The 18,649-nt window shown below is 29.9% G+C and overlaps 1 protein-coding gene across 1 annotated transcript; it reads right to left on the bottom strand.

Annotated features, from left to right (window-relative positions):
* Positions 1-14,124: 14,124 nt before the first annotated feature.
* On the bottom strand, positions 14,125-15,065 carry LOC112699125 (transcription factor IBH1-like 1). The gene is made up of 2 exons (XM_025751687.3): positions 14,925-15,065; positions 14,125-14,849 (listed from the first exon to the last, which is right to left on the bottom strand). Exon 2 carries the CDS (start codon positions 14,846-14,848, stop codon positions 14,339-14,341), a length of 510 nt encoding a protein of 169 aa, XP_025607472.1. The 5' UTR covers position 14,849; positions 14,925-15,065; the 3' UTR covers positions 14,125-14,338.
* Between the last annotated feature and the right edge of the window lie 3,584 nt (positions 15,066-18,649).

The raw sequence follows: 18,649 nt of genomic DNA on the forward strand, positions 1-18,649 counted from the left end.
ATTTATTCTATGGCAATTATTATGGCATATATAAGACCTTTCATAGGGATGCATGCTGATTAGGTTCATGTCACTAGCAAACACGCTTGTACATCGTATTAGATGCTATGAACCAGTTTTTTTTTCATACAAATATTACAAGAATATAAATCTTTTAAAATTATGTGATTTTATTCTAATATTATAGAATTATGATAAAAAAATTTATAAAAAGATTATCAAAAACAAAAGTCTTTATCGACTAATAAAAAAATTAAGATTTATGTAGATTAAAAAATAATAAAATTTTTAATTATTATTTTTAGAATTTATTGTTTTGATAATAATTTATTTTAACATTTATTATCTAAAATTTAAAAGAATTTAATTTATATATATTTATATTTGATCAGATATTAAATTTGTTACACAAATAAAAATAATTAATATTCATGTTTATTATTTAAAAATAATATATATTTTTCTATATATAAAAGTATAATTAGATATTAGTATAAAAAATTTATAGTGATAGTTATAGAAATAATATTTTGAAAGAGTAAAGTATCATTTTTATCCTCAACGTTTGGGGTAAGTTTTAAATTTATCCCTAACGTTTCAATCGTCCTAAATAGTAAATTAATTTTTTGAAAGAGTAAAGTATCGTTTTTGAAACGTTAGGGACTTAAATAGGACGATTGAAAGGTTAGGGGACAACTTTGGGACTTACCCCAAACGTTGGAGACAAAAATAATACTTTACTCTTTTTGAAATAATTGAATCTTGATTCTAATTATTAATCATAACATAATATTTTCTCCAAATTATATGTAATAAATATTAAAAAAAATAAAAAGATAAATTAAAAAAGATAAATGGTGAAAGTTTAAAACTAAGTAAAAAAGACTAAAAAAATATGAATATAATATATTCTTATTGTTGTTGTCGTCGTCTATATAACCTTCGATGTACGGCTTGTATGCAGGCTAGCCCGCCCTACTCCTCAAAAAATCCGATAGTTGGCGGGCTACTCTGACCTGATTCATCTGCTAAAGTGATCTCGAATTTCTACTCCATCCTACTTAATAACTGATTGGCGGTCCGGCCATTAAACCCACTAATTTTTTTTCTTTTTACATATAATTTTGCAAACATTTTACTAAATTGATCATTTCTAAGTTCATAAATAATAAAATATTTATAATTTTAAATTTTTAATAAAAATAATTATAACTAAATATTTTGTAATAAAATAATTCAATAAATATTGACTAAAATATTTAATTAAATATTATTTAAATTTTTAAGCAATTAAACAGTGTTCAAATTGTATCTTAAAATAAAATGAACAAACATTTTAAAACCAAGCATAAAAATGAGAGTGTTTCTGCGTAGGAAGATAAAAAAAATTGTATTATTAAGACTATTTATATTATTAAGAGGACACACAAAAATTGTCTGACCATCCATCAATAAAAATTAGCTGGAGAGACTAAAAAAGAATATATTTGATCGACCTATAAAAAGTAACTAATTTCGCTATTTAGTGTCTTTAAGGATATTATGAATATTTTTTCTTTTATAAAAAGTATGCAGTGATATAGCTAAATTCAAAAGTACGAATTCATGGAATGGACAAGTGTGTAGGAAAACTACACCATGCACCTCGTCGGGCCATGAAATGTGGAAGTTGAAGGATTCCAATTTCCTCCCACTCTCCCAAAGCATTTACAGAAAACAAACAACCACATGCCCAACTTGGCAACCTTCGCTTGCATCTATATTTTTTTTCTTCTTTATTTTCGTGCACAATACTACTTTTGGAAACAAAAAAAAAACACGCTCCTATCAGGGACGGTTCTATTTGTATTTGTGTAGCCGTTAGAGCACTACAATTTAATATTTAAATTTGATTTTACCATAATTTTTTACTCAATTTTATTTTAATATTTAATAATTAATTTGAGAATTTTATATTAAATGTTCGTTATAATGATTAATTCTCAAAATTAAATATTTTTTAAATTGACGCAAAAAAATATTATTTATCTATTCGTAGCTTTTCTTTTAAAATTAGTTTTTTTCGTAATATGCATTAATTAAATAAATTTTTTTAATTATTGATATATCATTAAGAGTTAAATATATGTGAGAAAAAGTTTTAAATAAGTGTTTAGTGACCTATAAAAGGAGATATTTTTTTATTGTATTATCAAAAAAATATTATTCAATAATCTTTTAAAAATATAAACCTAAAAAATTAGAATTATATGTTATTATTTAAATTATTATTTTAGTATTTTAATTTGTTAATTAAATATTTTAAAATTAATCATATTTTATAATAATAAAATATAATTATAATATACAATAATTATGTTACATATACATAAAAAATAATTATCTATATAAAATATATATTAAAAATAAGTTAAATAATATAAGGTTAAGTACTGAAATTGTCTCTAAGGTCTGGGGTAAAAATCAAAATCGTCCCGACCTTTTTTTATTATTAAAATCATTTTCAACGTTACAAAACGTTATAAAATCATCATTTTTACTAATTTTATTTTTTTATTACTAAATTATCCTTCATTAAAAAATTATAAAATAAAAAAAGAAAGGCTGAGGGAGAAAGAGAATCGGGGGAAGGGGGGAGAAGGGAAAAGAGGAAGGGCGAGGGGGCAGGGGAGAAGGGAAAAGGGAGAGGGGAAGGGGAAGGGGAAAGGGAAGGGGAAAGGGGGGACGGCGCCGGCAAAGGGGGAAAGGGGAAAGGACGCGGGGTGGGGGTGGGGTGGGGGGAAGGGGTGTGGGGGAGGAGGAGTGGGAAGGGGAAAGGGGAGAGGGGATTGCCGCCGTTAGAGGAGCCGCGTCCTGTCGCCGCCATTGCGCCAGTCACCGCCGCATTACTCAGGATCGTCGCCTTGTTATAGCCACCGTCCATCGCGCCGCACCACGCCACATTGCCGTCAGGAACAGAGTGCGCACAGGGGAGGGAGACCGTCGCGCTTTCGTCGCCGTTCCTCGCCGCCTCGCTGCCTCCGCCTCCGCCTCGCAACCTCGCCGCCTCTGCCATCTGCATCTGCTTTCTTGCTTTCTTGCTTTTTTGTTTTCTGTTTATGCTTTTTTATTTGGTGTTGTTTTGTGTTGTTGTTGTTGTTTGGGGTTCTTGGTGTTGGTGTTGGTTGGTGTTGGTGGTGGTGTTTGTGTTGGTGGTGGTGGTGGTGGTGGTGGTGGTTGTGGTGGTATGGTGTTGTTGCTGTTGTTTGATGTTCTTGGTGTTGGTGTTGGTGGTGGTGTTAGTGGTGGTTTTGGTGTTAGTGGTGGTGTTGGTGGTAATGTTGGCCGGTGGCAGTGGAGGTGGTGGGGTGAGAAAGGTGAAGAGAAGAATGATGATTATGAGGGCATTTTGGTCTAAGAATTCGGGGAAGGATGATTTTAAAGAGTTTTTGAATGTTGAGGATGATTTTAATAACGAAAAAAGGTCAGGGATGATTTTGATTTTGACCCAAAACATTAGGGACGAAAACAATACTTAACCCAATAATATATATTTATACATAAATATATAATAAATAATTTAATACTTAATTTTTTATATACACATAATATTTTTAAAAAAAATTATTAACATGTTATATATTTTGTTCTGACTATTAAAATTTTTTGTATTCTTCATTATTTTCCATAATCAATATGAGACCATATATATGGTTTAATTAGTTTTATAATGTGTGTAATTATTTTGTTTTTAAGTTGAAAGAGAAATTCAAATTCAAAATCTCATAAAAAGATTATATTATTTGAATTATAGTTGGTTGATTTTATAAGATGTGTACCTATTTATATGAATAACTACTTGTGTATTTAGTGTGTATATGATAAATGTGCTATATTAATTTATCCAATAACATCTGCCGTGTCACTAACTTTGAGGTAAGAGGGATAAATTAATAAACACAATAATATGTATTGGAATTTTATATTTTATATGTTATTTAATTTGTTAATATATGTTTCCGCTATAATTAGGATTACTTGGTATCATTTATATTTATATAGTATATTAGTGTATTTATTATAAAATTTTATACTTTTATTATTTTGATTTTTTAGTACATATATATATATTTTTACATTGTATTTTTTAATAACAATCTAAATAATATACTTTTCAAATTATTCTCTTATTTCTAATATGGTATCAATAGCATATGTTCTTTTTTTTCATGAATATTTGTTCATAACCTCTTGATTTTATCTTTCGGCAATATTCTTTGGTCTCGTTTTTTGATCATTTTTCGATGCTTTGATTTGTCACCATCGTTATCACCGTTTTTGTCTTGTCACCGCGAGTTCAACAAGCCCAGCCCCGTTGCCAGCAACAGCCAGATGCGTCGCTGCAAGATCGCTGCCCGCTTCCACCGTTTTTCTTCTCCAGACGTCTCTAGCACCGTTTGATCTTCAGCAATGATCAACTACGGTCTAGAGTGTGTCACATGTCGCAGAAGCAGCGCCTCCTAGTGACCCGCAAGCCAAACCGTCCTTAACCTGACCTGGACCGCTTCGTGCCCCGCGTTCCACCCTCGCGGACTCAGTGTTAACGTGGCTACCTTCTCCACTCAACTGTTGCCATGGGTCGACCCTCCCACCCAACTCGGACCGCTTCGTGACCCGCGTGCCACCCTCGTTGACTCAGCGTTGATGTGGCTCCCTTCTCCACTTAACTGTCGCCACGTGTTGACCTTTCCTGCTGATGTAGCAGACAGTGGGACCCTCCCTAAGGTTTTTTGAGAGCTCTTCCGATTCTGCCGCTATTTTCTCATTTTCGGTCACGAATTTGTAGTTTTCTTTCTTCTCTTTAATTTTTGTATCTCTATTATGAAAAAATCAGATATTTTTGCTGCCACAGATAGAAAGAGTAAATTCTGTTGAAACTGTAACCGTTTTGGGCACCTCTTCTCAGACTGTCCTTCTGTTGAATGTCGCAAATACCAACAGAAAAGTCACACTGGCTACAATTGTCCACAACTGTTCTTCCATTACTGCAAGCTCTCGAGATATTTTATTACTACATGTCCTACTCGCCCACCACGTCCTGATCACCTTAAGTGTCATTCTCATCCCAACTTCTCCAAGAATGTGTCTGCTTCTGCTGTTGCTGCTACTACTGAATTTACCACCTCTGTTCCTCTCAACCCGTCTCCTGTCTCTCTATCTGATATTGCGTCTCTTCTTAAGCATATTCTTCTCTCCTTTTCTGGTAATACTCCTGCTGCTTTTTTAACTCCTCCAAGTAATTTTAAATGGTATTTTGACTCTAGTTGCTTTAATCACATGTCTCCTTTGCGTCATCTTTTCTCGTTTTTGTCTACTACTAAAAAATGCACCAAATGTCAATACTGCTAATGGTTCCCTTTTGCACGCGACACACAAGGGTTTTATTTCCCGATCAACTCTTAATCTTTCTAATACTTATTATATTCCCAAATTGAACTTCAATCTTATTTATGTTGGTCAACTTCTCGATCGCGCTTTTATTGTCAATTTTTTTATTTCTGGCTGTCGTGTACAAGATCATTGGACGGGACAAATCATCGGGACTGGATGTAAGGTTGGAAGGTTGTTTGAACTTGAGAATCCTCATATTCCTCTTATGCCAACTCTCTGTGCTGCTTCTTCTCCATCTACCCTTCACTTTTGGTATCACTACCGTCTTTCCCACAGCTCCTTTGGAAATATGCATTCTCTTGTGTCTCAAGGTATTTTGGGTCAGGTTAATAATAAGTCTTTTTATTGCATTTTTTTCAAATTGCAAAACAACCTGCTTTATCTTTTCACAATAATTCATCTCTTGCTTGCTCTTCTTTTGATCTTATCCACTCTAATGTTTGGGGCCCACTCCCACCGCTTCTATGGGAGGAGCTTGATACGTTTTCATTTTTATCGATAATTATTCACGCTTTACTTGGGTTTATTTGTTGACTAATCGCCATGAGCTACCTCAAATTTATATGAACTTTTTCACTATGACTAAAACTCAGTTTTCCAAGGTCTTTAAGATTTTTCGACACGATAATGCTATGAAATACCATAATTATAAACTTTTAACCTTTCTTGCAAAAGGATACTTTGTCTGAGTTTTCTTGCCATAGTACGTCTCAACAAAATGGACGAGCTGAATGCAAACACCGTCACATTCTTAACTCTGTTCATGCAATGATTCTTTCTTCTTCGTGTCTTGAGTGTACTTGTGGTGAAGCTGTTCTTACTATTGTTCATGTTATCGATAGACTTTCTTCTTTTGTTCTTAGTAACACTACTCCCTTTGAGCGTCTTTATCATACCTCTCCAGATTACAATTCTCTTCAAGTTTTTGGTTGTGTATGTTTTGTTCTTCTTCAGCCTCATGAACATAGTAAACTTGAATCTCAAGCTTGCATGTGTTGTTTCCTTCGTTATGACACTAAACACAAGGATTATTATTGTTGGGATTCTCTCTCTAGACGTATTCGTATATCTCGTCATATTGTATTCTTGGAGCATCACATGTTTTTTCAGTTCTCCTTATTTGAGTCTATTCCTCTTACTCAGTCACCCTAACTCAGTCACCCTATTTCACTAACCGCATGTTAATCTTTTTCCTAATGATAATTCTATAGGTTCTGCTCGAGTCAACCTATATAGCCTTCTACTTTTTTGCATTCTCCATTTTTCGATGATTCCAGACCAGATGATGATCCTGCTCCTGTTGTTATGTCTCCTCCTTCCATTCGTTCTTCTAAGGTAAGAAATCCACCTCCTCATCTTCTTTATTATCATTATTTTTCTACTACTATCCATTAACATGAACTTAAGTTATTCAGAGAAGCCTCCACAAATTCAAATTGACAGCAAGCAATACATAAAGAAATTCAAGTACTTGAAAAAGTACACACTTAGAATTTAGTTGATCCTCCTTCTGATCAGAAAGTTATGGATGGTAGATGGGTATACAAGATCAAGACTTGCTCTGATAGTTCTATTGACCGTTATAAGGTACGATTAGTTGCTTAATCTTATACGCAAGAGTATGGAATTTACTATGAAGAGACTTTTGCTCCTGTTGCTCATCTCACATATGTTCGAGCTCTCCTTGCCATTGTTACGATAAAAAAATGGTCTCTCAGTCATATGGACGTGAAGAATACTTTTTTAATAGGAATTTGAAAAAGAAGGTCTGTATGAAACCACCTTTGGGTTATCCTTGTCCTCTAGCAAAGTCTGTCTCTTATGCAAGGCACTTTATGGTCTTAAGCAAGCTTCTCGTGAATGGTTTGACAAGTTCAGCACTACTATATGCAATCTCGGTTTCACTTGCAACCCACATGAGAATGCTCTCTTTATTCATAAAAGTGAACGTGAAGTTGTTCTTTTACTTTTGTATGTTGATGACATGATCATTACTGGAGATGACGTTGATGGTATCTCTGATCTCAAAGCCTCCTTTCACCATACTTTTGAGATGAAAGATCTTGGTTCTCTCAATTATTTTCTTAGTCTTGAGGTCATATCCACAGATGATGGTATCTATCTCTCTCAAGTTAAGTATGCTTCAGATCTTCTTGCTCGTGTCAGGATTACAGATAGTCGCACCGAGTCTGCTCCCTGTAGCCTAAGTTTGATTTACCCCTATGGATAGCACTGTTTTGGATAATTCTACTCTTTATCGACAATTAATTGGAGGCCTCATCTACTTGACTATCACACGCCCAGACATCGCCTATCCAGTTCATGTTCTTAGTCAGTTCTTGTCAGCTCCTTGTACTACTCACCATGCAGCCATTCTTCGCATTCTTCGCTATATCAAAGGCACTATATTTCATGGACTTCATTTTTTCTACTCATTCATCTTTATCCCTTCAGGCGTACTCAGATGTTGATTGGGCCGGTGATCTCACTGATTGTCATTCTACTACTGGTTATTGTTTGTTTTTTGGTGACTCTCTCATTTCCTGGCAAGCAAAGAAGCAAACGTTCACTACTTGCTCAAGCACAGAAGCTGAATACCATGTTCTCGCTGACACCACTATTGAGATTGTCTCGATTCGTTGACTTTTCGAAGACTTGAGTGCTCCTCGGTCGTCCCCAGCTGATGTTTTTTGTGACAACCACAGTGATATTCAAATTTTTTATAATGATATTTTTCATGAACGCACTAAACATATTGAGATTGATTGTCACTTTGTTCGTCAATATCTACTTATTGATGTTGTTCGTCTCATATATAGCTGTTGGAACTCTAGATCAGACTGCAGATATCTTCATGAAGGCTTATCATCCTACTCGTTTTCGAACTCTAATATCCAAACTCAAGATAGTATATTGAGCTCCCACTTGAGTTTGCGGGGGGTGTTAGGGTATAATTAGGATCCGTTAGTATCACTTATATTTATGTAGCATATCTGTATATTTATTGTAGAATTTTGTATTTTTATTGCTTTGATTCTTCTAGCATCTATATATACTCTTGTATATTGTACCTTTAACAACAATCTAAATAATACACTCTTCAGATTACCCTCTTGTTTTTAACAATATAAAAATTAATTTATTATGTATTAGTATTTAAAAAATATAAAGAATTAATTTTTAGTTAATTAATATTAATTAATATTTGTTTTTTAAATCTTTTTCTTAACATTTATAATTTAAAATTTATAATTTATATTTTAAAATTTATTATTTAGGATTTAAAATAAATAATTTTTTTTTTAAAAAATAGCAAAATTGGTTCCGAAACATTTATCTAATATTAACTATTGAATAACGTAACTTTCTTTTAGTCAATTATAAAATGGTAAATAAATCTTTAAGAATTTATATTTAGGATAAATTAATCTATAAAAAATATATTAAAAAAATTCTCAAACACATTATTTTTAAATTAGATCCTGTAATTAGAGTAAAAGATTTTAATTTAAACTACTTTATTTATGTTTATTATCCTATAGGACTTTATTAGTATTTTTGTTAAGAATTAATTTATCTAAAATATAAATTTTTAGGGATTTATTTGTCACCTTATTAGTATATTGATAGTTAATAAGAATCAATTAATTAATTTATTTTCTGATAAAGAAAGTATAATAAGACTTTAATTTAATTTGATGAATTTGCAAGTCACTCTATAAAAAACAGTGATTCCATCTTCATTATAATGTAGTAGAGTACACGAAAAGCAGGATGAGTAGTAGTATATATGTGTGCTCCATTTATATATATTCGTATGGATCGGAGGAGAACACGTCTTTGGCGAAACTGTATTTTGTGAAATCCGAATAAGTTGTGGAAATTCCTGGGCTTAAGAACAATGACCCCCACAGACAAGGCAGCGACTAAATCCAGCAGGTAGGAAGAAAGAAAAATTAATAATAGATATGAGAAATAGTTCCATGTGATAGGGATATCATAATACGACAATAATAATGTTTGCAAGTTAATCAGATACGGAAAAAGTGAAAGTTAATGTATATAGAAACTTTTTTATTTGAGGTAATATATGTACACATAAGGTCTTTGTCAAACAAGATTTTCAGCCTGTATATGTTCGACGTGACTCTTAGGAGAACAGTGTAGCGCTCAACTAGGTGTCGGTACTAATAGGAGGATATTTGTATATGCAAAACAATAAAATAAAATCTCTCACATGAACCACATTATTAATTAGAAGCATCACGGTGCTTCGACTCAGTTTTGTTCAAATCATATCCCGCCAAAAACAAATTAAATAATCAACTAGCTAATCATATTATGACTTTGTTTGAGGTGCACCACACATATATGTTCCTTGCGAAAACACTCAAAAATCCGGAATCTTTGGTGGTCTTAGTGGAATGCACCCGCTTTTGTCTGCTATATTAAAATTAATTATTAAAACTAATCACTAATATATTTATATATAAATATATATAATTTAATTTATTTTTAATATATATTTATATTTTAATATATATTTTATACTAATAATTAATTTTAATAACTGATTTTAATATACATATAAAATAAAAATTTATCCCCTTATCTCTGTTTCTTTGAATAGATGCAGAAAATGGAAAGCAGTGGTCCCTTGGAATAATAGGATCAGAGGGCCCAAGACCTAGCCTAAAGCGCTTTTTGTTGGGCCATGTTTTGGGCCATTAAAGTTACTGTGTCATGCTTTAGAGGGTCACTCTCCGCCCTTTTTGTTGACACATCATGGGCTAACCGAACAGGCTTGCAAATTGCGACAGTGTTATTCATCCTAAATCCTCAGTAGCGTTTTGTTTTATTGCTACAGGGGTTAGGTAGTATATAAATGTTGTTAGCTGGGTATTAATTTCTTACTTTGGTTCACTCTGATTAAACAAGTGTCGGGGATTCAAAATTCGCTTTGTGTATGTAGCAATTCATGGGTCAGCGACAAATCCTTAAATGAAATTCTGATTCGCGACGGATTAGTTGTTGCCCTGTGGGATTAAGGAATACCGTAGGTAACTAAAAAAAAAATTCTTACCCTTGGTCATGGGTGGGGATTAATTTGAAAGCAGGGAAGGGTGGGTTTTTGTTTTTTGGTGTGGGTAAGTTCCTCCGGCCCAATAGAAGACCCAAAAAAAATACTGAAATGGCATACCAAAAAAAATACTGAAATGGCATACCAGACCCTACTTCTTTGTTTCGTAGATTTGCAAGCAAGGATAAATGGATAATCGTTTCTGTTAAGCAATAAGCATATCATTTTTTCACGGATAATGGAGGAGAAAAGTCTATGAAGCACCAAGAGTTTAGTTAGATAGAGTGGGGTCGAGTCAAGGGTTTTGGCTGGTTCACATTATCACCTTATTGCAGTTGAAGACAAAAGGTTCCCTTTCGTTTTCGCATTTACATTTAATTATTTTATTACGAAAAATTCTTAAATGTTTCCAAAGTGCAAGAGAATTGTAAAAATATCATTTTTATCCTTAGTTATAAGCATACCAATAGTATTTTTCACTAAAAATAAAAAAATATATATCAATATGCTGCTCCTTTACTATCACAAAAATTACTTATAACGACCAATTTTTAGTGGTAATAATATAATAACCATTATATGTTTTATATAACTTGTATTTTTGTGACAATTATATAGTTATTATTATTATTATTATATATTATGACAGTCTTTTTACAGCTATTAAAAAAAATATTTAATGGTAGTTGTATTAAAACTTTTTAGCAATAAAATATAAGAAGATTAATATTTAATTGTTGTTAAATATATAATTATTAAAAATAAATAAATAATTGCTAAAAGTGATTTGTATAGTAGTACTTGAATATATAAGAAGGGATTTAGATCCTCTAAAGTTTGAATTTCACTTTAGAGAGTAAAGTGTGATCTCTCATCATTGATTTTATAGGTGGGACCAATAATAAATATGAAAGAAAAACTATTCAAGGGTAGAAGATCGTACTTTACTCTCTAAAGTGAAATTTAAACTTTAGAGGATCCAAATCCTATAAGAAGTACTTCTCTTTTTAAAATAAGTTTAAATACTCTTCGATCCTTATAATTTCACTAAATTTTTAATTACGTCTTTATATATATATATATATATATATATATATATATATATATATATATATATATATATATATTAAATTGGATCTCTATACCATATTAGATTTTGTAACTAAGTTTATACCATGATAAAAATGTTAAAATTATTGGAATATTTTATTAAATTATATAAATTTTCAATCAAATGTTAAGTATATTCTTTTTGTTTAATGAAATATGTTCATTCTAATGTTTTTATCATGACAGAAATTTAGTTATAAAATTTAATATAATATAAGAATTTAATTAAAAAATAAAATATAAAAATTTAATTAAAAATTTAATAAAATTATAGATATTAGTAGAATAGTTAAACCTTTAAAATATGTATATCCCTTACTTTTGATATATATCGTACCTATATATGACTCAACGAAATTGACTAAGTAGGATAAGTTATATGTAAAATGGGACATGCAATATGAAGCATATATGGTCAATGTGCAAGTAAAATGTATAAGTTGATTATATCTATCAAAGATAATTCATATATAAAACATTAAAATTACATACTAAAATTATCTACTAAAATTAATTATTAGTATAAAATATATGTTAAAATATAATATATATAAATAAATTTATACATGTAGCTAATTTTAATATATTGGTATATGTTTTATAAAACATATATACTTCTTACATCTCATATTTGTTTAATATGAAGTAAACTGTAATTATATACTGATGGGAAGTTTACAAATTACAAGTATTTGAATGAATAATGGCTATAAGTGAAGATTAAAAAGGTAGTTGTAATGGTTTATATTATTTTTAAAAGTTATTGTGGTGAGAAAACTTATTTAGTTATTTATAATCAAACAAGTAGTAGTACTAAATTACACTTCAACTTTTATACCTTAACTAGTTTAATTTAAAATTGATCATCCAACCTATAACACTTCAATCCTCTTATGAGCTGCGGGTAACCCTAAATAAGGCATGCATACACATCTGATCTCTAATAACTAGTGAAGTGCAGTCAAGTCCGTAGTTCATAGATATTATGCATAGGTTAATTTGTATGCACAACTACTCCACCAAACTTTATTTACTCTTTTTTTTTTTTTTCAAAGAACTAGTACCGGAGATTTCGCCACCTCATGCATGAAAGACTATATGTGTATATATAAGTCTTCAAGCACGTAGAGAAAGTCCTAAGAAGAACATCCATGAGGTGGTCAAATGAGATCTACATATAAACGGTTTCTCTGTAGACATGATACATGACAGAACACAATAACATTGTATAATTTATGTAACCGATCCCACCTAGTGAGATAAGGCTTTGTTGTTGTATAAGTCTTCAATCACTAACCCATTCGTGATTATTTTCAGTAAGCTTTAATTAGTAAATACTTTTTAGATGTTTCTAACAAATCAAACACCACCACCCCCACCCACCGGCGCCGGAAAAAAAACTTTATTATTATTATTATTATTGTTGTTGTTACTACTTTCGATGTATTCAAGTTCAATCCAATGTTAAAACAACGTTAGCTTGATGAATCATAATCACTAGAATGTTACTGGCAATTAAAAGAGCTGATAACACGTTTTATCACGCGTACAACATTAAGAAATTAAGGTGTTCCGTTATTAATTACTTAAGGCGCATTCTTGTAAAGTAAAAAGTGAGGAATAATTATTAGAAGCCTTTATCATCTCATTGCATTTCAATTGAAAAAGGACCGGTGATGATGATTGTTGAGCCTTTGTCTGGGCTATTTAATGGATTCATAAGCTGATGCTCCATATCAAGGTTCACATGGTCAGAAAATACTTCTATATATATCTCGATCAAAAAGTATATGTTGTCAATAAATTTCATTTATATTACAAATTCCTCATTTTAATATAGCTTAAAGTACATTACTAGTGAATGTATAGAAAGATTAATTGGTCACATAAATTTGCCTATAATTAAGCTGGAAATTATTTTCTACTTCAAGTTGAAAACTTCACCCAATTGTTATAAATAAATTCCAGTGACAATATATCCTAGATCTTTACTTTTAGGTATGCTGCTATTGTGAGTATATATATAGATAATTTTTCGAAAAGTATGTAATGCATAAATACACATGTATAGTATTTAAGAGCAGGCCTAATCTGAGAGTAAACAACAAAAAGAAATCATGTAGAGTTTTTTGTTAATTAGTCCTTGTCATAATGCAATTTGGTCTTGCGTTAGTTAAACATATGCATGTTATTAACATCCTCTTCTCTTATATTTGCCTCAATAATGCAAATCTTCATCCGTTTCTTCGCTAAAATCAGCTATCACAGCCTGGACAATTAATACTCCACATGGCATAATAAGATACTGATTTATCACTACAAATTCTTTTTGGATCATAACACTACGCATATCAAACATCTGATCTTAACGAGATAAATATAAAATACACATAGCACACATGCATAAATTAAACCTTTTGGATTTAACGCATACATTATTGCTCGCTTTAGTTTCATGAAATATATATACATATCATGAAAAAAAGAAAGAAAAGAGAAGAAGCTTAATTCAATTGACTTACATAGCATATGATATGATATTTATATATGTTTTCCTCTGTACAGTGCTTTAATGTATATATGGGAGCGCCTCTTTTTCTCTTTGGCCTCTAGCTTGCAAAGAGAAATAATAATGAAGTATGAAGAAGCGAGAAATAAAAAAATTAAAAATAATAAAAACAGGATATAAATAATAAAGGCATTAATGGAGGATAATAATCAAGGATATGGATTTATGATGAGTTGAGATGCAGTGACAAGGTATCTCATAACTTCAATTTGAGCTCTGAGGGATTCTATGTAATCTAGGGTTTCTTCAACCAAACATCCCTCATCAATCGATTCTCCACCTGGCAACAGATTCTTCAGCTTTCTTGTTCTCTTCTCCACCAACCTCTTGGCGATGCAACTCGCTGACATCTCCTTCTTCGCGCTCTTCACCTTCGGCCTTCTCCTTCTCATCATCAACATCTTCTTTCTGCTTCTGCTGCTATTGTTCTTTGAGGATCCTGTTAACGTGTCTCCGGAACTGGAAGCGTTGGCAATAAGAGCCTGGCTCCAGCGTGTGGTTTTGTCCCTGGTGGAAGCCATGGCTATATCTGCAGAGAGCTTTATGGCTTTCTTTCTCTCCAAGAAGCTCATGTTCTTCTTCTCATCACAGCTGTATCTTCTAAGACCTGTTATCCATTTCCGCAGGAATTCTTGCTTCACCGACCTTTGATTACGCATTCTGAAAATCAAATTAAACAATTAATTAATTTGGATCCAGCTAGGTTGAACAATAATCTAAGATTATAGTACGTACCTTAAGTTTTGGTGAAATTGTAGAATTGAAGATGAGAGAAGAGAGAATGTGAAGGGAAGGGGAATTTATGTGCGTGGTAGTGGTGGGCCTTTGAGAGAAAGACAGAGCACATGGTGGCACATGGAGTGCATGGCCCACTACCCAAACCCTAACAACAGAATTATATAAAAGAAAGCATTTAATTTGGATTAGTGGTAAACAAGAATAAAGGTGCATCGCCCCCTAAGTCTTAATGTTAATGCAAACCTAACCTAACCTCAGTATCTTTGTTTTCAATACAAACAAAAATCCCTCACTAAATACGCCTCACTCCCAAACAACCTCCTTATGGCCCGCCCCTGCCACTCCGTGACCCCATGATTTATCATCAACTTCCATCTATTCTTTCTAATTTTAATTCATTTTTCTCTCTTCATCACACCCACACACATATATATAAATAAACTTTAATTTCAACCAAAGGTCATGTATTATGTCACATTCTCCTATATCAGATTGCTTAAAATATTATATATTAATCCTGTTAAGTATATATTAAAATATATAATAATTAATTTTAATATACAAATAATATTTTTTTATATATATAGTTGTTTTCATGCCGTCATTCAGTTATGTATATATAATATAATATAATTGAAGGTACGGTTGTGTTAAAATACATAAATAATAATGTATTTTGTTTAAATGTTGTTATGATATTAAGGTACCAAAATTCAATTTTATTTTATTAATCTGAGTTAGTATAGAAATTAGTTTATTATTTTATTTAAATAAGTTTTAAAAGTTTAAATTATATCTTATATATAATAATTTATTGGTTAATAAAATTTTAAATTATAATAAATTAATTTTTGATCTGTCAAATTAAAAGATAGCATAAAAAAAATCAACCTCATTGAACTGATTATGAAACATTTGATATACATATGCACGTCATTATCGTAGAAAGTTTGTTTATTGTTTGCAAATTATAATAATTAATCTTAATGGCTCCAAGATAGATAGATATTTACTTTCATTCTATTCGCAATCTAGTATTTAGGAAGAAGAGATTGAGAAAATCCTGTGATCTCTCTCTTCTTTATCTTTTCCCCCTTCAAAATTTGATTGCAGTAAAGAACTACATCAAAGCATATATAGAAGTTGGCATAAAATGCACATTTATGACTTGGGATTGGTTAACATACATGCACAGTATAGTGTTTGGCTGCCATACACAATTCTAATGCATCATGTGGCATGTTCTCAACTCCTAATTAAATAATGAAAAATATTTGATAACCAATGAAAGTTAGGCAAAATCTATCTAAATTTTCTATTTTTTATTTTATTAATGGTGATTCATTTATAGGATATTTTATAAGATTTATCTATTTTGTGTTTTAAGAGTATATATTATAAATTAAAAAAATATTAAAAGTATCACAAATGTTAATTTTTAATATATTTATTTTATGTTTATTTAAAAAAATTAAATATTTTTTTAATAATAATCTTATCCTATGCTTTTAGGACATAAATTAGTTAAATTCTGTGTTATAATTATAATAAAAACATCCTATGAAGAATGCAAATTAACTAACATCCTTTAAATATAAAAGCTTATTAGTAATACATTTACTTTTTAAGTTCTAACACCCCAAAAGAAAAGAGCACATGCCATGAAATTGAATTCATCATCAAAATTTTTGTAAGTGTTCAATTTTTATTCATGATATAATAATTTTTTTTAAGCATTGTGTTTATTTTTTTATTTATTGGTTGTTATTTTTTTTAATCTTTGTCCTTTTATTATTTATTTACAGTCCCTTTCAAATATCAATCATTTCATTGTTTTCTTCTATATTTTATTTTCTATTTTTTATTTTATAACGATCAGTAAGTAAAAATATAAGTTGTATAGTAGAATTTGTGAGAATATTATTAACTTAACATTTATAACTTTACATACATAAGATTCATAATTTCATACTCTTAATTTCATATTCATAAAAAAAATACATTATAAATTTTTTACCTGATGAGTTAATAATTAATTTAATTACTCTATTAATTCTTATAATTTCACTAAATTTGTAATTAGATTCTTATATTTTTAATTGATTTTTACATTACTTTTAATTTTATAATTATGTCCTTTTTATGTAAAAATATTAAAATTAACAAATATTTTTTTCAAAAAATATATGGTCAAAAATCTAATTAGGTATTTCATTATGGATAATTCAATTTGTGAAAAATATTTAAATAAATCTGACATTTTTTACATTAAAAATGACCTAATTATAAAATTAAAAATAGTGTATCGTAGGGACCTAATTGAAAAAAAATAGAGACCTAATTGCAAATTTGATGAAACTATAAGAATTAACAAAGTGATTAAACTATAATAATTACAATTAAAAATCTCTTTCATAATTTTCTTTCATATTTTATTTTCATTTTTTATTTTATAATATATATTCTATATATAAAAATGAGTCGTATAGTATAAGTTGTTAAGATATCTCTAATTTAACATCCATAATTTTATATGTATAACATTTATAATTTTAAACATATAACATCCATAATCAATGAATTAAAATTGATTTATTATTATTTATTTATTTATTTATTTTGCGGGTCATAAATCGATAGTTTTTTATGTATTTGATTTTCAATAAATTGAGACTAATCGAATTTAAGATTTTGGATTTTTTATAAAATATGTTATAGTGATTTAAAAATATTTTTCAGGATAAATGATATAATGATTTAAGACTTTCATTTGGAATAAAAATTGTAAAATTATGCAGGTAATAAACTAATAATGAAAAAAAATTAGGATTTGATTAACAATAAAATTGAATTAATTTTTGGTATAATTAAATAAAAAATAATTATAAAAACAATTAATTATGTCAATTAATTAGAAAAATAATTTACATTCTCTTATAAATGAGAATAATATTAAATATATATTTTATTTATTGTTTATGATTTTTTAACTACATAGTATTATTTATAAATAACATCTCATGTGCCATATTTATTAGTATTATATTAATAAAAGTAAACTAGCAAAAAGCAAGAAAAGATGATTAAATAGCCCCTCAATTGATCATTTGATTTAGTATGTTTTCTATAAAGTTGAGTTAACATGTGCTAGTAACCAAAAAGAAAAAATAAAAAATAGGCAAAATTTGTTGTATTTAATATTCATTAATTTAAATAATAATTAATAAATATTAAATAAGATAAATTTTTCTTTTTCTTTCTAACATTATATATATAGTTTAGATTAAGGATAAAACTGGCCTCAACTTAGGCTGGTACATATTTCTTGATTCACTACTGAGTTCATCACGTCTATATTAATTAACGGATATATAGGCTGAACACATGAAATTATTTAAAATTCTAAATGATAACCTTGTATGATGATTATTAGTAAAAAAGTGGTGATGAAGAGAATGAAATATCCGTTGGTATGTATAAAGTTATTTGTTCCTTCTTGTGAATGCTACGCATATAATAAGTATGATGATGGAGAATAATGAATTAGCTAGGTATAGCTAGGGTTAAGGTAAGAGAAGAGAAGAGAAGAAAAGAAAAGAAATTTGGCAGGATCCGAAAAACATGGTGATAATAAGAGCAGTAGATAATAATAAGGACCCACAGTAATTCGAATTTGTGGTGTGACTTGGGATTTGGCATTGCCTTACACAAAGAAAAAGAGC

Source organism: Arachis hypogaea, chromosome 1, assembly GCF_003086295.3.
Source record: "Arachis hypogaea cultivar Tifrunner chromosome 1, arahy.Tifrunner.gnm2.J5K5, whole genome shotgun sequence".
NCBI lineage: Eukaryota > Viridiplantae > Streptophyta > Magnoliopsida > Fabales > Fabaceae > Arachis > Arachis hypogaea.

Coding starts and splice junctions, on each gene's coding strand:
- LOC112699125 (XM_025751687.3), bottom strand. CDS start 14,848: ATGCGTAATCAAAGGTCGGTGAAGCAAGAATTCCTGCGGAAATGGATA.